We start from the raw sequence: 19553 nt of genomic DNA, 5'->3' as shown, positions 1-19553 counted from the left end.
GTGTTGACTCTGCCACTGTTATCTGTGGTCCAAGGATTTGCTTCACACCTGGACAGCTAAGAATAGAGCTGCCTTAAAGGCACTGTGCCAGCCAGAGAGGGGCATGGGCTGGCCTCAGAAGAGAGCCGTGGGTGCGGGCTGAGGTCGGGTCAGGCCCGCTGGAGCCAGTGTAGGCTTTGCTTCCTCCTTCCTTCAGGGCCTCCAGGCATAGGAGAGAGGCCATTTCTGGGTTCTTTCTCAGGCCACCTCTGTTTCCCAGTGTCACCTCTTCCCCACATCCCTGTTTCGTTTTGTTTTTTGTTTTGTTTTGTTTTGTTTCAAATATACCCACCCCTCCTTGCCTTTGGGAGTCTTCACCCCTAGACCCCGGTCCAGGCCCCTCCCAGACAGCAGCTCTCTGGCTGCCCTGACTGATGCATTGCACATGAAACACCACAGCTGGGTCACAGGAGGCCACCTTTTATTCAGCCCTGTTTGGGTTCCCACCCCCATCTCCAGGCATTCTAGGCCAGTCCTTCTGAGAGCCACCACTGCACCCCCACCCCACTGTCCTTCATGACATGGCTGGGCTTCACCAGGCTAACACGGTTGAGGCACTTGACAGAGCCTTCCAAGAAGGCCTTGAGCAGCCTCCCAGAAGTCCCAGCTCACCAGCCCAGATCAAAATGCTGGGGGGGAGGGGGGCCCTCTGGCAATGACAACTGAGGGAACAGTTGCCTCCCAAAGCAGAGCAGGTGGGGTGACTTGTCCCTACAAGTTGGCAGAAGTGGTTGCCACTGCCGAGTTGGTGTAAGAGAGATTGCTGCTGCCGTTACCTGCCGCAACCTAAGTGGAGGGAAAATAAAGTCAGGGTGAGGGAATCTACTGGGTAGAATCCCCCGACAGTACCCCAGGCTAGGGGCCTGGCAAGCTCTCAAGGGGTTAATTCAGAGCGAGCACCTGCCCAGGGGCCCCAGAGCAGCCAGGTGACTGTAAACACACCACTCCTCCACTGCCCCTGCCCCCCTCCCCGCCCCCGCCCCTTGGTAGCAAGTCCCAGACTCTCCTAGGCCCTCCTGTCTCTCTCCTTTTATTTATTTATTTATTTTTTTGGATCCTCTGGCCCAAAAGGCTGTGTGTGTGTGTATGTGTGTGTGTGTGTGTGTGTGTGTGTAGCAATCCCGATCCCATAGGAGGAGGAAAATGAGGCAAGAAAAGGAAGCTCTTGTCTTCTTTCCCACCCACACTGGCCTTTAGGTCTCAGGTGGTCACAGTATTTATTTACTAGAGAAAGGCGGAGTGAGAGAAGAGGGCTGGATCCTTGCTTTCCTCCCTTAGCACACTCATTTCGCTAGAGGAAATTTCTTTTCCTCCCACCCCTACCCCAACTTTCTGTATCTACTCTGCAACCCCTAGGAGGTGAGTGGGCCGGTGCTCAGTCCGGCAGGCAGGGCTCTCCTGGGCACAGTATCCCCTCACTTTCCCTCTGGGCATCCTAATGGGCACCCTCTGGTACAATTCAGAATTCAGTGAGCAGGAAACTTTTTTGGGGAAGACTGGTAGTGCAAACACTCCCTTTCTTCTGTAGTCTCCCAAGGTCCGACCCCCCAGAACTCTACCTCCATTCCCAGCCTTGCCAGGCCATCCACTGCTCACCTCTCCAAAGGTTCCTGAGTTTTCCAGGTACCTGGTCAGACACCCCTGCCCCCAGCCAAGCCTGTTCCCGCGCCTCCCCCTCCCCCCCCCCCCCCCCCCCGCCACACACATGGGGCAGAGTTTACCTCCTCATAGGGGCTACGTTTGGTACTCCCAGGGGGCACATAGCGCCCATGGGTGTGGTAGGTGGGATATTCACTCATCGGATGGTAGGCGTCCTGGGTTGGAAAGATGTCCAGCTGCCCATAGCTCTTTCGGCGGCACTGGCACACTGCCTAGGGAGACGGGAGGTTATGCTGGCCCGTGGGATCCCATTTCCCAGGGGGCACACTGCTGACGGCCTGAGACTTACCAGGGCAACGAGATAGATGATGGCCAAAGCAACCAAAATACAGACCAGCACCAGCAGGGCGATGCCCCACCCGGGCACCCCAGGCCAAGCCTGGGAAGAAGAAGGGAGCGGCACCTCATTCACTAAAAGGGAGGACAGTGGTCAGGAAGTCCCCCAAAGGAGTTGGCTTTCCCCCTCCTAGCACCCAAAGTAAACAGGTGCTAGAGCCGCACCCCCCCTGGGCCACCCCCCTGTGCCGCCCCCGCCCTGTGCCCCCCCACTGTTCAGTGGTGCCAGGCTACAGCTGCAGATACGGCCTCACCATTGACTTTTGAAATAGCCAGGTTATAGTCTGCTGCCTCCTTCTCGTGCCGCATAAGCTGGGATTTCACCTCAGAGGCACTGATGGCACCCTCCCGGAAAATCACAGTGGATTCTACCACCACCGAGCCTGACCTGGTTACAGGAAACCGGACAGCTCAGCCACAGGTCTCTGCTCACAGCTCAGCATTTCCCACCCACCCCCCCACACACACCCTGCTCCCCTCACACACACCACACCACAAAGCCGTGAAACTGTCCATCCCTCCCACAAGTCAGATCCAGAAACTGTACCTGAACTTGATAGTAGAGATCCCCAGAAAATCTTGGTTAAAAATCTGCAGAAACTGGGATAGGAGGAGAAGACTGAGGTTTGATGCAAGAGATTCATGCGGTTCTAAAGAGCGGCTTCAGAAGAGAGGGTGGCAGACAGCAGGCTGATACCCACCAATCCAGAAATGTTCCTCTTCAGTTCTTGATAGTAGTTGGAGCTGGGATCTCCCAGGGAAGAGTTAAACTTGTGGTTCCAAATGTGAAAAGACAAGAAGAAGAAAGAGACCCCAACAGACAACTGGGGAGGACTATTAGTGGAAAGGGTAGAGAGGAGCACTGTGCTGCCAGCCAGAGTAGAAAGTAGGGAAGAGGAAGTGCTGTTGCTGGAGGTGGTGAGGGTCGCAGGAGTGACAGGGTGCTGACTTGGAACTGAAGGCTGAGTGCCATTGCTGCTGACTGGAGTTATAGGAGCCGTTGCAGAGGTATTATGGACTGGACTGGTGGCTGAGCCCAGCACAGAGCTGGTAGTTGGCACCAAGGAGCTACTGTGCCCTGGGGTGATGGCTGAGCCTGATGTCGCCTTGATAGTAGAGACAGAGGCACTACTGTAAACTGGAGTGGTGGCCGAGGCTGAATCGGAGCTGTTAGTTGTAGTTGAGGCACCACTGGGGACTGGACTGGTGGCTGAGCCCAATGCAGGGCTGGTAGTTGGCACCAAGGAGCTACTGTAGATCGGCGTACTAGCTAGGCTTGATAGAGCTTTGGTGGTCTGGATGGAAGTGCTGTTTGAGTCCACTGGAGGGCTGGTGGCTGCTGGAGCCACCGTGCCATTGTGGCCTGGAGTACTGGAGTCCTCTGGAGGGCTGGTGGCTGCTGGAGCCACTGTGCCACTGTGGCCTGGAGTACTGGAGTCCTCTGGAGGGCTGGTGGCTGCTGGAGCCACTGTGCCATTGTGGCCTGGAGTACTGGTGTCCTCTGGAGGGCTGGTGGCTACTGGGGCCACTGTGCCATTGTGGCCTGGAGTACTGGTGTCCTCTGGAGGGCTGGTGGCTACTGGGGCCACCGTGCCACTGTGTCCTGGAGTACTGGAGTCCACTGGAGGGCTGGTGGCTGCTGGGGCCACCGTGCCACTGTGGCCTGGAGTACTGGAGTCCACTGGAGGGCTGGTGGCTGCTGGGGCCACCGTGCCACTGTGGCCTGGAGTACTGGAGTCCACTGGAGGGCTGGTGGCTGCTGGGGCCACCGTGCCACTGTGGCCTGGAGGAGGTAGTCAATGTTAAGGAACTGTTGGTGTCCTGGGATGAGGTGGCACTTATTTTTCTGACTTGGAAACACAAGAAAGGCTGGGCCAGAGCTGAAGGGGAGGCGTTCACTGGTTTTATGCTCACAGCACCAACCAACAGAGTTAGAAACTGGGTTGCTTTGGGTAACACACTCGAAGTTGTAAAAACTACTGATTTGGTGAGTAAAATCACAGCAAGGAGAAAAATATGAACTCCAAACCAAACTAACCCCAGGGGAAGAGAAGTCAAGTTAACATCAGGTAGCCCTGGGGTTGCCTTCCTTCTTGCTAACAACCTCCCTCCCTAAAGGTCTCACCCCTGCTCCTGCCCATCTGCCACCCCCACCCTACTTATCTTTTGAGACAAGGACTCATACTATGGCCCAGACTAACGTTGAACTCTGTGAACTTCAGTGTCCTGAGAGAAAGGCTTGTAGAGGTGCACATGGACCCGATCTTCCACTCCTGCGTCTACTTCTCCTGACGTAGGCCTCCTCTCAACTCCCCACCAACTTCACGGCACTGCCTACTATGGTAGGTCAGCCGGGGGTCACCTTTTCTTAGCCTCCGGCCTTCGCCTTCCTTTCCCTCTGGCACATATTGGGCCATCCCTGACTCTCACAGGGCCATCTACCAAGTAAGCAAAACCGACAGAAGGGCGAGGGGTCCACCGGAGCAGGGCAGCCCTTCCCCGCCTTTGTGCCCTCTCACCTGTTGGAAGTGCGAGAAGCAGCAGGAGGAAGAAGGGAGCCCGGATGCCTGGGGTCATGGTGGTGGTGAACAGGCGGGAAAGGGGCCCCAAACACGGTAAGTTTAGGCGGGCGCTGAGTGTGTGCGGCGGAGCGCCGCTGGTGCCTGCAGCTTTATACCAGTCCCCCTCCCGCCCTAGGCACAGCCGGAGCAGGTGACAAGTAACAAAACCCCGCCCCCTCCCCTATTCTTTTCTCCTCCTCCCGAAACATTCCTGTGTAGCATACTTGGGTTCCAATCATTCAACCTTATGACAACCTGTTTACTCTCCAATTGGCCTTCCCTTTTACCAACCACTCTTTGCCTTCCCCAGGTGTGTATGTGGAGGAAACCTGGGGGGCCCTGGCTCTGGCTTTAGCCCCAGAGAAACAGTCAAGGTGAAGAAACGGAGCTCGGGAAGGCCCTGGGTAACAAGACCAAGGGCGCCCATCCCTAGGTCCCCGATCCCTTTTCCTACTCTCCCCGCGGGCTCTTGAAAACCACTTGCCATAAGGTCGAGAGGACATAGAGGGCTGGGTAATAGTGAACAGGTTGCTAGTTTTAGTGTGTCGTGTCCGCCCTCCCCCCCACTTCCCGGAATAGCTCCACCCTTCTAACCGCTCCAGTACTCCGAAAACCACAGTCCCCGCCCCTGCCAGACTTTCCAGTAGCCTAGGTCTCTTTGGCTTTCTCCCCAGAAAGGCGGTGGGGGAAATTTCCACTTAAAAAAGGACGAAACTTGGGGAGCCTAAGGTCCTTCCTACCCAACCTTCCACCTTGAGTGGCAGGCTGGTCGGTCCCTCTGCCTGGGAACGCCTGCCCTCTAGTGGTCACCGCGAGCGTCGCGCGGCCGACCTACAGCGGCGGAGTGACAGAGACTGTGCGGGGAGATTTTGCCGCACAGCCCGAGTTGAGACAGATATCGTAGGGGAGTTGGTTGTGCCTTGGCGAAAAGAGTCAATGCCTTGGACAGGTAGTAAGTAATGCACAGTGTTGGGGAGAAGCAACAATCAGTACTTGGGGTATTCAGACTTCTCGGGATGGTGTTTGGTGGATGGAGCCCTGAGGTATGTGGAAGGGGCTATCACGTTGTGTGGTGAGGACATGGAATGTGGAGAGGGTAGTGGGACAGACTATTACAGGTAGCTAGGTATTTAGGAGGCAAAGAGTAAGTGGGGGCGATCATAGAATTTGGGAGCACAGAGTTGTATTTGGGAGAGAAACAATATTCCGGGCGGACAGGCACATGGTACAGGGCAAACCTCTATGTGTGTGGATTTAGGGAGAGCCAAGAGGTATACGGAAGGGCAGAAATAGTTGGGGACGGGAGGGCTTTGGGTTCACAGCAGCATGGGGACTGCGGATACCAGGCTGGACCCCGCAGGCGTACGGTGCGGCGTCAACCAGCAGAAGCAGTTACAACTGTAGTAGGCAAATAGTTCTGAGTCCCAACGAACACAAAACAGAAGCTGATACTTTAGAAACATTTCAGAGGAGCATGAACTGAGGCGTGGGACCCACGCTCCCGCGGTGTGTTGTCTGAGCAGCTTTGTCAGGCCAGCTCCGGGCAGAGTGGGGACGCCCTACGTCAGCTCGCCCACAAGTATTTAAGTGGGCGGCTCCAAACCCCAACTCCCAGGATTGCCAGGCAACAGCCATTCAGTTCGGTTGCTGGGACACCCGTCACCATGGCAATAGCTCCGCGCCTCTCAGTCTGAGTATTTAAAGAGCAAGCGCGCGCACTGCCTTGGCGTCGGAAAGGGGCCTTCCCGGGCACCTGAGGCTTCCCTTCTGTCCACCCTTCCAGGCGAGCAGGCCCGGGAGTTGCTCTAAGGTGATCCCAACTCCGCAGAGCTCCTTTCCCCCACCCGTGTCCCTGGGCTCCACAGGCCCAGGTGGTAGGGAGCGGGATTCCGGGACCCCCGGGTGGGCGGGAGGGACGGGACGCGGTGCAGTGTTGTTCTTTACCCCGCCAATATTGCACTCGTCCCGGCCTCCAGCCCCCTCGGCCCCACCCCCGCGCCCCCTCACCCGGATCTGGGCAGCCCCGGCCACTGGGTTTTCGATCTCTGCAGAGCTTAGACTGAAGTGTCGCCGCTACGACGGTGAGTAAGTGGGGCTGGAAGGACTTAAGCCTTCCTGCAACCCCATCCTTCATTTCTACCCACACCCCAACTCAAACTTTCCCTAGCTCTCTAACCTGCAGCTACTAGCCTTTCTTACCCTTCGGGGTTCCTTTCTGTCCTGGAAAAGGCCTAAAATAAGTAATTGCACTGACTTAGAAAATAACAAACTTTATGGCAACGTGCTGTTGTCTTTCCTGGGGTTAGAACCTGAGTAATACCCCTTGAAAGTCTCCCCGCCCCTGCACAACGGGGTCACTACCCCTCTGGGGCTGGGCTCCCTGATGGGTGCCAAAGAACCATCGGTTTGGCTGAGGGGCTGTAGGTTAGACCCCAGGGTCTCCCGAACAAGAGCCCAAGGTCAAAGGGTCTCCAGTCGGGAATCTGAATCCAGTAACCGCCACCTCATGCCCTTCCCTGGAGCAGCTGCCTCCGGAATGGCTCAAAGTCCTCAGGCACTGTGTCTGAAGAGGGAAAGGAAGTCAGGGTCAGAGGGTGTGGGTTTCCTAGGGCACAGGTCCGCTTGATCTCCGCTTAGGGCCTCACCGTTGCACCGGTACTGGAGATTGGACCAAATGATGTTTTCTTGGGAGAAGCAGAACACGCCGAGCCGGCCCCCTCGCATGGACGTGTCAATGATCACCCCAGAATCCGCCACTAGCTGGGGACCCTCATAGAGCTTCACCCTGTCCGAGATAGAAGCATCCCTGGTGCTGTGGTGCCAGTGGGCACTGTGCCCCATGTCCTGGGGTCGTGTGCAACACCCCCCCTCACTAGTCCTGAGGGAAGAGAGGGAAGGCTGGGAAGGGGAGGGAGGGTGCGCTTTCTCAGGCCTGGGCCCCTAGCTCTTTGTCCTGCTCTTTTTGCATCTCAAAGCACCAGCACATTCCTAGCAAGGATTGGGTTGCTATGACAATGAGCACAAAGGGCTGGGGGTGAAGTCACCCTCTTCCCAGGCTCCAGTCCACTACCACCCCTTTATCCTCTGCCCTGGCGCTCCACGGCTCTAGGTACCTTAAAGAGGAACCAACCCAGCCCTCTGGATTCTAGGCCTTTGGCTACAGGAAGTATCCTTCTAAGCAGACCTCTTTCCCTTCCCTTCTCTGGTCATCCTCACCAGTGGGGGACACTTGGAGGGAAAAATCAAACCGAGAGGCCTGCAAACTATGGGCCTTGATTTCTGTAAATCACGGTCCCTTTCCAAAGTCAGATGCTGTGGGAGCAAGTTCTGGGCACTGAAGGGGCTGAAGTGATGGGCTCTTCCACAGACTGCCTGGCTCTAGAGGCTGCCAGAGACCTGAAGGGCACCTAGCCCAACACCCAGGATTTAGAGGGGAGAGCTAGGGCACAGAGGGCTGCTGGGCCTGATACCACCTCCTCTGTGTGGTAGGAAAATGGAAGGAGCTGGCTGCAGTCCCGACCCAAGACACCAGAGAGAAGGTCACAGTCACCGAGTCCCTGCTAGCTAGAAGGCATAAGAAGTTGAGCCTTGCCCCTGCCCCTGCCCCTGCCTCAGGGCTCAAACCCTTTCCTTACCGAATGTAGCCAACTTGGGGCCGGTGCAGCAGCTGCCATCTATAGGATGTCTTGTCACTCCAACCCACATTTCGTGGGTCGGTCCACAGCAGTCGTACCTGATCAGGGGTGTGGCCAGTATGCCATAGAGCATTGCGGAGGTGCTCGCCTGGACCAGATATTGATGTCACTGCCTAGGAGTCAATGACAAGGACAGTGTGTTAACCAGGGTGTAGGGAGACAAGCCAGTAAAGAGCCCTGGAGAAAGAAAAGGGATCAGGAGAATTCTCTGGAATGCCGTACAGGTAATCTCCAGACCAGATGTCTAGGTAAGAAAGCTCCTAGGTAGCTGGGTGTGGTGGCACACTCCTTTAATCCCAGCACTCGGGAGGCAGAGGCAGGTGGATCTCTGAGTTGGAGGCCAGCCTGGTCTACAAAGTGAGTCTAGCACAGCCAAGGCTACACAGAGAAACCTTGTCTCAAACAAAACAAAACAAAACAAAAAAACAAGAAAAGAAAAAGCTCCTAGGCAATGGACCCCCTGACTTTGGACAGCAACAGCTTTAGGAAAATCACTGGGTTTGGGGAAACTGGGCAGCTGGGATACCTTGAGCTGCAGCCCTGGTTGGGCCACTGCTCGGAAAGGAGTGGCCTGCCAGTAGGTCTGCTCCTTCTGTTTCCACATGACCACATAGAAGCGGCCACTGTCCTGGTAACTGAAGAGGAAGCCTGCATAGTCATCATCAGTGAACGTGTTCACATGAAAAGTACCTTCGAAGTCCACACCATTGAAGGCCGTGTATCCTGTGTTGGGAGTGGACTAGATGTTAGGGACAGTAAAGCTGCTTGGTATGGGGGCAGAGATGCCTGTTGCATGTAGGGCCAGAGTCTTGCCATAAGGCCCTGCCCATCCTCCCCATCGACCCTCCAGAGAGGCCTTCCCTTTGGAGATTACTGAACTGGGTGTCCCTTACATACCAACTGCAAGACCTGGGTCACTGTTCATAGTCTGAACAATTTCCATGCCCTGGGGTTGAGAAGGGAGAAAAAAAGCCCTGATCCAGGCGCAGGAAGCCACCCAGGTCCCAGGAGGTGGTCTAGTGTGATAGCGCCCACCCAGCTCACGGCCTGTATACCTGGTTGAGCACGACCCAGTTTGGATCAATCTGAGCATCACCCTCAGGATCCAGAACCACAGTCTGATAGGCCCGGAAGTCTGTGAGGGTGACTTCTGCACTTTCCGGACACACGTCCAGAGGGTCGACCACTGCGTCATTGTCAAAGTCATCCTCACACGCATCACCAACGCCATTGCCTGGAGAGAGTGAGGCCACCTGTCACTACTGGGGGTCCCCTTCCTGGCCCCTCCCTACCCTCCTCCTCACACCCCCTGCTGAGCACAGCCGGTCCCGGGACCCCAGCCTTACCATCTGAGTCTTTTTGATTAGGGTTGGGTACCAGGCGACAGTTATCAGGCCCAGGAGGCACATAATCTGGGACACCATCGTTGTCATCATCCCCATCACACTCGTCTCCAAGGCCGTCGTTGTCCGAGTCCAGCTGAGAGCTATTTGGCAGCTGAGGACAGTTGTCCTTGGTGTCCTGGTGCCCATCTCCATCGCTGCTCAGAAGAGAGGGTAACAGACAGCAGCTGAAAGGTGGCGTCCAGCTTTTCCTTATCTGCTGCAGGCTTTGCGGGGCCTGCCTACCCTCCATCAGATGAGATGGGAATCCAGCAGTGGGAATGGAGGGCAGACTGAGGGAACACTCTCCTGCTCAGTAGGACTGCTGAACTTAGTCCGCAGCATAGAGGCAGCTGAGATGCAGCAGAGGAAAGGAAAATATCTCCTAGGAGAATTCCCTGGGAGACCTGGAATCTCATGGCCTGGACCCTACCTGTCTTCGTTGGTATCACAGGCATCCCCCACCAGGTCACTGTCTGCATCTGTCTGAGAAAGTGGTCTGATGTCACCATCTCCTGATAACCCTAAAGAGGGTGAAGGACTGGCCTCCATCCACCAGATCCCCACCCTCCCTCACCCGCGACACTCCCCTGTACCTGGGTAGGATTGCTCATTTCAGGGCAGCTGTCACAAGCGTCTCCCACTCCATCTTCATCCCGGTCTGTCTGCAGTGGGTTGGGTACTTTAGGGCAATTGTCCAGCCCATTGGGGATGCCTAGCAGACATGGGAAACAAGGAGGCTGTCGCTGACTGGGTAGCTCACTCCTCTCGGTTGGTGATAGGCCTGAGCTTTGTTAGGAAACACACTTGTGCCTTGCGTGACGGCCTACATCCTGTCTGACCACTTGGTGTGCCTAGGCCTTGACTAGAAGCCAACTCCCCAGTTCACTGACTCCCAACCTCCTGGCCGTGTCCCTGTAGATCTCCCAGCCACCCCGCAGCCCCAGGCCTGCACCGTCCCCATCCACATCGTTGTCACAGGCATCTCCTTCTCCATTGCCATCCGTGTCCTTCTGGTCGTTATTGGGAACATTGGGGCAGTTGTCACAGGCGTCACCAAATGAATCTGTGTCTGAATTCTGCTGGTCCTTGTTGGGGAACAGACGGCAATTGTCCTGGGCAAAGGGGTGAGGGGAGAAGGGTCAGAAGTCCCCATACTTACTCTTCCCGTGTCCTTGTCAAATATAATGCTCTGTAACGGTCCACTGCTTGCTGCTGTCCCACCCACCCACCCAGGCACAGAGCTCCACAACTCGTGTCCTAGAGACGTTCCTAGAGATTGCCAAGGGCCAGGAAGGGGCAGGAGAGACCACAGCATGGAGAGGGCTCTGGAGCTGAGGGCCAGAACACCCTTTTTTACTTTTAGAGGTTTCTGGTGTTTGGTGTTGTGTTGTTTGTTTTGAGGCAGGGCCTCACTATGTAGCCCTTACTGGCCTGAAACTCCATGTAGTCCAGGATGGCCTTAAACTCACAGGAGTCCACCTGCCTCAGCCTCTTGAGTGCTGGGATTAGAGGCATGTGTCACACCATGCTGGCTGGTTTTCTGTTTTGTTTTCACTCCAGCTCTATTTTTGCTTTATTTCTTTGTTCTTCTGGGTTTTGGTTTTTTGTGGGGTTTTTTTGTTTTGTTTTGAGACAGGGTTTCTCTGTGTAGCTTTGGCTGTACAACAATCTGCCTGCCTCTGCCTCCTGAGGACTGGGTTAAAGGTGTGTGCTGCCACCACCCGGCTTTCTTTTTTTCTTGCATGCACTTATTTATGTAATATATGTACGTGGGTACAGAAGTGCCACTGTGCCTATATGGAAATCAGAGGACAACTTGCTGCAATAAGCTCTCTTTCCCACCGTATGAGTTCCAGGACAGCGGGTAAAGTGCCTTTACCCGCTGAGCTGTCACACTGGCCTTGCTTGGTTTTTAGATACAGAGCCTCATTCTGTGACCCAGGCTGACCTCTACCTTTCAGTGATCCTCCTGCCTCTATCTCCTAAGTGCTGGGATTGCAGGCACATGCCACCATTGCAAGTCTACCTCAGAGCTCTTTTTTTTTCTTTTTTTTTAAGATTTGTTTTTATTTTCTGTGTATGGGTAGTTTCCCTGAATACATGCGTGTGCATCACATGAGTGCAGTGTCCACAGAGGCCAGAAGTAGAAATGGAGCTACAGATGTTGTGAGCCCCCATGTGGGTGCTGGGAACTGACCCTGGTCTTCTGCAAGAGTAACAGGTGTTCTTTAACTACTGAGCCATCTCACTATCATCCATATCTCAACATTCATTTTTTTTTCCAGTTTTTTGAGAAAGGGTTTCTCTATGTAGCCTTGGCTGTCCTGGACTTGATTTGTAGACCAGGCTGGCCTTGAACTCACAACCATCTGCCAGCCTCTGCCTCCGGCCTGCTGGGATTACATGTGTGTGCCACCACACCTGGCTTTCTCTCTCTCTCTTTCTTTCTTTCTTTCTTTTTTAAGGTTTTTGTTTGTTTTCCAGAGAAGGTTTCTCTGTGTAGCCTGTCTGTCCTCAACTCACTCTGTAGACCAGTCTGGCCTTGATCTCACAGAGATCCACCTGCTTCTGCCTCCTGAGTGCTCGGATTAAAGCCATGTACCACCACGTCCCGCCCTACCTCAACATTATTATATTTTTGGTTATAAGCGTAGCCTTTAACAGCTGAGCCATCTCTCCAGCCCCCCTACCTCAACATTCTTGATGCCATCCCCATCAGCATCCTCATCACACTGGTCCCCTACACCATCATTATCAGCATCTTCTTGCCCAGAGTTGGGTGTCAAAAGGCAATTGTCCTGAGGGTAAGAGGGAGGCAAAGGATCAGTGAGTTCCAGCGAGAGCCAGCCCGCACCCCGCCCACACCCCGCCCGCCTCTCGCTCCAGCCTTTGACCCTGTACCTGCTTGCAATGCTTGTTGTTATCCATGCAGGGAAGCGCCTGGTCTGGATAGCCATCTATGTCTGTGTCAGGCCCACACACGTTCCCGTTCCCGGCCCAGCCCACATTACACTAGGGCAAAACACACATATAGCAGGCATCAGCGGTTTGGCCTTGCATCCCTGTGCCCTGCCTCACTGCTCTCCCTGTTCTGGGCTCTGTTCTCCCATTAGTAACTTCCCAGGCACAGGCTTACCTCTTTCTCCCACGTCGACACTCAGGTCATTCCCTAAATACTTTGGCTAGCTTTACACATTTCTTCACATCTTCCCTCTTTCTTCATTGTCTTAGGTCTAGCTTACCTGGCATGACACAGCACCATTGCGTTCAAAGAGACAGTGAGCGTGGACATGGCAGGGGCTGTGGGCAGGGCTGTGGCAGGTCCTTGCTGGAAGGCAGCCTTGGCTCTGGTTTCCCAGGAAACCCAGGCGGCAGGGACCGCATTTGAAAGACCCCTAAGGGGTAGGGAGATGGAGTTAAGAGGAAAAGATGAAGTCACCAGGAGCCCTGGACTAACCTCATTCTACCTGTGGGACATAAGACAGGCACTTAGAACCACACCGGGAGTATACGTCTCCTTCAGGGTCCCAGGACAACCTCCTCCTCCTCCTCCTTTTTGTTTTTTTGTGGGGTTTTGTTTGTTAGTTTGTTTGTTTGTTTGTTTTTGTTTTTTGAGACAGGGCTTGTAGCCTTGGCTGTCCTGGACTTGCTTTATAGACCAGCCTGGCCTCTGCCTCCCGAGTGCTGGGATTACAGGCATGCACCACCATGCCTGGCTTTTTTTGGAGGGGTAGGGATGGGCGTTGAGACAGGATTTCTCTGTGTAGCCTTAGCAGTCCTGGACTTACTCTGTAGAGATGGCTGTCTTTGAAGAACTCACAGAGGTCTGCCTACCCCTGCCTCTCAAGTGCTAAGATTAAAGACATGTGCCGCCACCACCCAGCTTGGACAACCTTTTTCAAATTAAATAATTTTCTAAAGGTCACAGCTAGTAAAAGGCAGAACCTGGCGACCTCTGCTAGGTTCGTGGGAATACTCAAGTGGTGCCCGAGGCGGGCAGGAGGAGGTAGGGGATGGCAGAGGGAGTTAACACAGTCACAGGCAGTGCCCTTTCAGCTCACCACCGTGTTGGTGCAGATGGAATTTGGGTCACAGCCTCCGTTGTTACCGTCGTTACATTCATCAATATCACTGCAGACCTAAAAGGGCAGAGTTGAGTGGGGGTGTCCTTCAGACACAGAACTTAGTAATGAGTGGGTGAGCACTGGCATGCTTAGACCCAAAGCCAAAGCCTCATCTCGCTTGTCACAAATCCATATGCACTACACAAACTGACCTGTTTGCTGGCCCGAGCGTAGTCGATGCCCACACCAGACACTCGGGTGCCCTTGTACCCTTGAGGACAGGCCTCACAGTGGAAGCCGGGCATGGTGTTGATGCAGCTGGAGCCCGGGAAACAGGGGTCGGTGTGAGCACACTGGGGACCGAAAATCAGAAGGCAGAAGTCAAGCACTGCCCTAGAAGCGTTGCTCCTGGTGTCCCCTTTGCGGCTCTCCCAGCCCAACCTCACCGCGTTCCTTTTCCTCTGGCTGGCCATCTCAAACCTCCCTGCCTTGCCACCAGCGCCTTCACTGTGTGACTGTCTGGTCTGCTCTATGCCTTCTTTGCCTGTCTCTGACCTCTTCTAAATTCTTCCACCTCTGAACAACTTTTGCCCAACTTTTTGTACCCTTGAGGGCTCCGCCACCCCTCACCTCATTGATGTCCTCACAGTGGGTGCCGTTGCCCTGCAGGCCAGGGGGACAGGGCCCACAGCGGTAGCCTGGGTACTCATACACTTCCATGCAGTCCACTCCTCGGAAGCAGGGGCTGGGGCTGCAGTGGGAACGCTGCTCGTGGAAACCTGGGAGGTGGGCACAGTCAGAGCCACCCTCTCAGGTCACTCTTCAGATTGCTAGGAAGCAGAAGCTGAAACGTGACAGTGCCAGTGCCGTCTGGAGCCCTCCTCTACGCTCCCACTCACCGCACACCTGACACTCCATGATGGTGTTCCGGATGAGCGACATCTCCTTCACCTGACGAATGAGGAGTCAGCTCTCCGCACCTGCCAACCGCTCCCCGCCCAGGCCCTTCCTTGGCCCCCTCAAACCTGGTCTCGGATGTCGTCCCGAAGCTCCACGAGGATCTGGTTGAAGAGGGTGAGCTGGGTCACCAGCGCCTTGGTCTGCTCCCCTGTCAAGCAAGGTCCAGGGTGTGGAGAGACTTAGAGCCAGGGAGCCACTCCAGGCCCTTGGTGGACTGTGCATCGACTCTAGCCCCCGAAGCCGGCCCTGCCTCATACCTTTAAACCCCACCCGTGACAGAAGAACACCCTCGCCTCCCCCACCTTCGCCTCCCCCGTTCATAGTCCACTCACCTAAGATGGACTGCAGCGCACTGGTCACTAGAGGAAGAAGTGACAGCAGTCAAGGGGGGCGGCTGCTGAGGACCAGGGAAGGAAAGGGGTCTGGAATGGGGCCAGGCCTGGTGCCTCACTAAAGATGAAGTGTTGCAGAGTAGCAGGACAGAGGTGCTACACTGCAGTCTCCGGCATGGTGGACAAGCACTCTTCCCACAGCCTCACACTCAGAAGCATCCCTTCCCACTGGGCTAAGGCCCTCTGGGCATTGTCTCATAGGAAGTAAAAACACTCAAATCTTGGTTCCCAGGCATAGCAGTACCAGGAGGACTCCAAGTGAGAGGCCACCCAAAGCAGGGCTGGGGGCCCTGGTACATTCCATTTCAAACCCTTTCCCCAAGCTGCCACTTCAAGAACCCTTTGAAGTCTCTGAGAGAAGTGAGTGTTTGCTTAGGTAAGAGCCTCTGAGCATCCTTGTCGGAGGCCAGGGTGAGAGGCCTTGGCTGGAGCTGCTGCCTGCTGGTAAGTGACAGCTGCCAAGAGGAACTACAAAGACCTTGAGACTAGCAGCTCAGCTATTACCTTATTTCCTCACCCCCCAGAGTTCCAGTCCTGTTAGATGGTTTTATTTTTCCGGTCCACATCTACACATGAGGTCATAAAGACAGGGATGAAAGATGTGCAGCTGTAGGGTTAAAAGCCTCAGGAGTGGGCAAGCTAAGGGGATGGGAGGGAACTCAAAAGGGTGGGAATCTCTTACCTGCACTGTGAATGGATTCATCTCCTTGGAATGGACATTCACTCAGGGCCCCTACCCGGGCCATGGAGCCACCCAGGATAATCTTCATCGATTCCACAAAGCCCTATGGGGGCAGCAAGTAGGGTAGGAGGGTCCAGCAGCTCCTCTCGGTGCTACAGGCCATTTCCCCCAAACCAGAGGGTCCTTCCTCTTACCTGTAGCCTCAGATAAGCCTTCTGTCCAGTTCTGATCTCCAAGCCACTGACCTCCGCGGGAGGAATGGGGGCCAGTGCCGGAAGGCCAGCATGTTGGTCACCTAGTTTACAGTCCACATACAGCTGCAGGCCAGGGCTGGGTCGAGACGGTCCTCGGAGTCGCAGGAGAGCGGTGTGTGTGCGCCCATCAGCCAGCCCTGCTTGCTGTAGGTTCACTGCGTGGACTTTGCCATCTTCTCGCTGATACCTCACCAACACTGCCCGGGATTGGAGGTCAGTATGGGCACTAGCCCCCATCTCCACACCAACACTGCCCGGGATTGGAGGTCAGTATGGGCACTGCGCCCCCATCCCGTGTTCCAGCTGACCTGGATCATCTCTTCTAGATCCCACCTTTCTCAGCCCTTGGCTGTCAGTCTCTCTTTTTGGTTTTTTAAGATGGTTTCTTTGTGTAACCCTGGATATCCCGGAACACTCTGTAGACCAGGCTGGCCTCAAGCTCAGAGATCTGCCTGCTGCTGCCTCCCAAGTGCTGCATTAAAAGCGTGCGCCACTACAATTCAGCAAGATACTAACTACATCTCTTCCCCCCCTTTTTTTTTTCCTTTTTCCTTTTTTTTTTTTTCTTGAGACAGGGTCTCTCCGTGTATCCTTGATTGGTCTGGACTTGCTTTGTAGACCAGGCTGGCCTCGAACTCACAGAGATCCACCTACCTCTGCCTCCCAAGTGCTGGAATTAAAGGCGTGTGCCACCATGCCCAGCAGATACTACATCTCTTAAGGATAATTCCTAATTTGTATATGTATCTCTCAACACCTTCTATGCAACAGGTGCACAGTGTTTTTCAGTGGTGGTGCACGCCTTTAATCCCATCACTATGGAAACGGAGGATCTCTGAGTTCGAAGCCAGCCTGGCTTACCGAGGGAGTTCCAGAACATCCAGGGCTACACAGAGAAACCCTGTCTCGAAAAAATAAAACTAATGTTTTTCAAATTGGCGTTAGATGAGGACCTCATTAGTTCTTGATGCCTGAAATGACTGTCCTCTCCCAAGGTGGCAGTTAGATCTGGGCCCACTGACCTTCACCAAAGACCTGAGTGGCTCTGTCATCGCTGGGACACAGAGATGTCTCACCCTCCCTCTGGGCATCCCAACAATACAACCTGCCACCCATCCCTGTAGATACCAGGGCTTACCCAACTGTTTGAGGACCTCCATACCAGGTGTCCCTGGTAGAGGTCAGGGAGAGTAAAGAGGCACCTGGGAGTGGGGATGAGCAGACTGCCCAAGGGGTCACTGATGCAGGAAGGGAGGTGCCCACCAGTCAGTCACCTTTGTTGATCTTGCCCACAACAGAGGCCTCCAGCCATCGTGTGTTGTCTTGACGAGAGTAGAGGCCAAAGAGGACACCACCTTGCTTTGGGGGTAGGCGGAAAGTGGACAAGAGGTAGATGTCCCCAGCAGTGAGTAAAGCTGTCCGGATCTTCTCTGCCACAGCTACCATCTGCCGGGACTCGCCCACAGTCAGCAGGTCAATTACTGGACAGGTAGGGTTGATGAGAGTCAGAGGAGGGGGTTGGTCTGAAGGCACTCATGAGCTCTCAGAGGTGAGGCATCCCTAATTACCCTCCACCCACCTCTGGATAGCATAAGACACCTTCTCAAACCCCAGGTACATGCCTGTAATCTCAGGCTGAGAGGACTGCCTCAAGCAAGCGGCCAGCCTCAGCTACATCTATAGGAACAGAAACCTCAGCCCCCCCCCTTTTTTTTTTAACAGAGGACAGAACAATTCCACTCTCCCAGGACCTTCTGCTGTTTCCAAATCCATGGGAACCTATAGGCTTACAGCCCACTTAGGAACACCAAAGGCACCCACAAACTTCCTACCTCCCACCAGATGGCGCAAGGGAGACGCCGCTGACGGGAGACTGCAGTGGCACCTGGTGCCCACAGCTCAGAAACCAGAGGTAGCTTCTCTCTACTTCTGGGTTTAGCTCACTCCAAACCCTGGTACCAGTCCTCCCATGCTCGGGGCTCATCACATACGTCTGTCCACAGAGGGCTCTGGCCCTCCCATCGCTGTTTAAGCCTGCCCCCCGCCCCCTGGGAATGTGACCCAAGAGCTTCTGCCTCTGCCTCCTGTGTCCTGGCCAATCTGTGGTTTCCCTTCCAGCCAGTAAAGAATCTTTGCTTGTGTCATCTGCTCCAGCTACCTCTCCTACACCACCCATGGGCCCATCCCACCACCAGACCTCCGGGAGAGCTCAAGCCGCCCGATCCCCACCCCCACCCTATCTTTTAGTAGCCAAGAGCCCTAGTAAAAGGGGGACCAAAGCCCACCACCATCAATCAGGCTGCTTTCTGAGGCTCTCCTGTTGATGCCCTGACACAAACTCATGTAGTCCTGGCATCCAGCTCCTGGGTCCATCCTGGTCTCCGTGCCTGACACCGGGCCAGTCTACACTCACCCACCCACTCTGGTGCCCACTCCTCCCACATTATCACCACCTCTTCACTGGAGTGGAACTTTTCTCTCCAACCCAATTTCAGGACTCTACCCTCTCTCTCCTCAGACCCACATGTGGTCTGTTATTTGGCTGGGGGCAAAAGAAAGGAGACAAAAGAGGTGTCAAAGAGGATGAATGCAGGCTTACCCTGAAGGTCCTGACTGGCACATGTGTAAGAGCAAAAGAGGAGAAGAGCCAGGGCCCCCCAAAGTTCCGGCTTCTCCATGCCGCTTAGCCGGTTCACTACCCCTGGCAGGCAGGCGACTGGGAGGGAAAAAGACTAGGCGGAGAGCAGGAGAAGGAGGGGGGCGGAGGGACTGAGGAGCGAGCTGGTGGGGGGCCAGCAGGCGGATAAGGGAGGGGGTGCTGAAACAAAGAACTGCCAATCACCTTGGAGGCATCACCAGTTCCAGGAACCTGGGGCACTGGGAAAAAGTCCTGGAGCCTTCCTTGCCTCCTGCTCCTCCATTAATGGTCCTCTCTCCTAGGTGCCTCCCTTTACTGTGACATCTGGTTCTTGGGGGCTTTCAATTTAACAGCGCTACCAAATGCTACCGTTGTCTGGAAGGCGCGGTCGACAAAGGCAGAAACAGCTGCCCTGGGCAGTGCTAGGTTTGGGGCATTATTTTAAAATACGGTTTGGCAGAAAAGGATGGCAAGGGACTTGGCTAAAAAACTAGCTTGCTACCCGTGCCTAGAGGATGCCCACGACATTAGGCTTATTGGCAGAGCAAATACTTTTTTTATTACGGTGTGTTGAGTGCCTGACATGTGCCCCTTTCTCCATCTCCCCTCATTCTTGGGGGGGGGGGGAAGTCTGGAAGCGTCCGACGGGAACTGGACGATCAAGTCTCAACTGGTCAGTGAGGTCGAAATGAAATCAGGAAAGGGGAAAACATCACCAGAACCTGGAGCAAAAAACCAGGGGCGAGGATGGGACTGGGTACCGCGGGAAGGCCTTGTCCGGGACGGACCGGGAGCTCCCGTGACGGGAGGCCACGGCCCGCGAGGCGCACCTCCCCTTCCCCCACTCAGGCCCCAGCCGGGCCTCAGCTCCGGCGCCGCCACCGCCCC

The 19553-nt window shown here is 55.0% G+C and overlaps 2 protein-coding genes across 8 annotated transcripts; both read right to left on the bottom strand.

Moving 5' to 3' along the window:
* Positions 1 to 443: 443 nt before the first annotated feature.
* On the bottom strand, positions 444 to 4732 carry MUC1 (mucin 1, cell surface associated). 3 transcript variants are annotated; one of them, XM_084769504.1, is made up of 7 exons: positions 4554 to 4732; positions 2736 to 3817; positions 2582 to 2634; positions 2289 to 2422; positions 1988 to 2109; positions 1761 to 1910; positions 444 to 825 (listed from the first exon to the last, which is right to left on the bottom strand). In XM_084769504.1, the coding sequence occupies exons 1-7, from the start codon at positions 4609 to 4611 to the stop codon at positions 751 to 753; spliced, it is 1674 nt and encodes a 557-aa protein (XP_084625630.1). In that variant the 5' UTR covers positions 4612 to 4732; the 3' UTR covers positions 444 to 750. The 3 variants fall into 3 exon arrangements, with proteins under 3 accessions (XP_084625630.1, XP_084625631.1, XP_084625632.1); XM_084769505.1 differs by having other exon boundaries at positions 2736 to 3757; XM_084769506.1 differs by having other exon boundaries at positions 2736 to 3637.
* A 2117-nt stretch (positions 4733 to 6849) lies between these two features.
* On the bottom strand, positions 6850 to 19398 carry THBS3 (thrombospondin 3). Of its 5 annotated transcripts, XM_084769453.1 has the most exons (23): positions 18627 to 19397; positions 17302 to 17508; positions 15968 to 16224; positions 15774 to 15876; positions 15032 to 15058; positions 14765 to 14847; positions 14639 to 14690; positions 14370 to 14518; positions 13952 to 14092; positions 13737 to 13814; positions 12918 to 13070; positions 12577 to 12687; positions 12366 to 12473; positions 10628 to 10787; positions 10269 to 10387; positions 10106 to 10158; positions 9637 to 9830; positions 9346 to 9524; positions 9188 to 9236; positions 8817 to 9013; positions 8231 to 8403; positions 7241 to 7380; positions 6850 to 7158 (listed from the first exon to the last, which is right to left on the bottom strand). In XM_084769453.1, exons 1-23 carry the CDS (start codon positions 18703 to 18705, stop codon positions 7100 to 7102), a joined length of 2871 nt encoding a protein of 956 aa, XP_084625579.1. In that variant the 5' UTR covers positions 18706 to 19397; the 3' UTR covers positions 6850 to 7099. The 5 variants fall into 5 exon arrangements, with proteins under 5 accessions (XP_084625579.1, XP_084625583.1, XP_084625580.1 ...); XM_084769457.1 differs by lacking the exon at positions 14765 to 14847 and having other exon boundaries at positions 14646 to 14690; XM_084769454.1 differs by lacking the exon at positions 15032 to 15058.
* Positions 19399 to 19553: the final 155 nt, after the last annotated feature.

This window comes from Acomys minous (genome assembly GCF_964271855.1).
Source record: "Acomys minous genome assembly, chromosome: 19".
Taxonomy (NCBI): domain Eukaryota; kingdom Metazoa; phylum Chordata; class Mammalia; order Rodentia; family Muridae; genus Acomys; species Acomys minous.
The sequence above is the reverse complement of the archived record's forward strand: the minus strand, read 5'-3'. Positions and strand labels throughout refer to the sequence as shown.

Coding starts and splice junctions, on each gene's coding strand:
- THBS3 (XM_084769453.1), bottom strand. CDS start 18,705: ATGGAGAAGCCGGAACTTTGGGGGGCCCTGGCTCTTCTCCTCTTTTGC. Junction 14,519..14,638: donor CATGGAGTGTCAGGTGTGCG/GTGAGTGGGAGC, acceptor CCCACCTCCCAG/GTTTCCACGAGCAGCGTTCC. Junction 9,831..10,105: donor TGTGATACCAACGAAGACAG/GTAGGGTCCAGG, acceptor TCTTCTGAGCAG/CGATGGAGATGGGCACCAGG.
- MUC1 (XM_084769504.1), bottom strand. CDS start 4,611: ATGACCCCAGGCATCCGGGCTCCCTTCTTCCTCCTGCTGCTTCTCGCA. Junction 2,635..2,735: donor AGAGGAACATTTCTGGATTG/GTGGGTATCAGC, acceptor CTCCTATCCCAG/TTTCTGCAGATTTTTAACCA. Junction 1,911..1,987: donor TCATCTATCTCGTTGCCCTG/GTAAGTCTCAGG, acceptor CCGTCTCCCTAG/GCAGTGTGCCAGTGCCGCCG.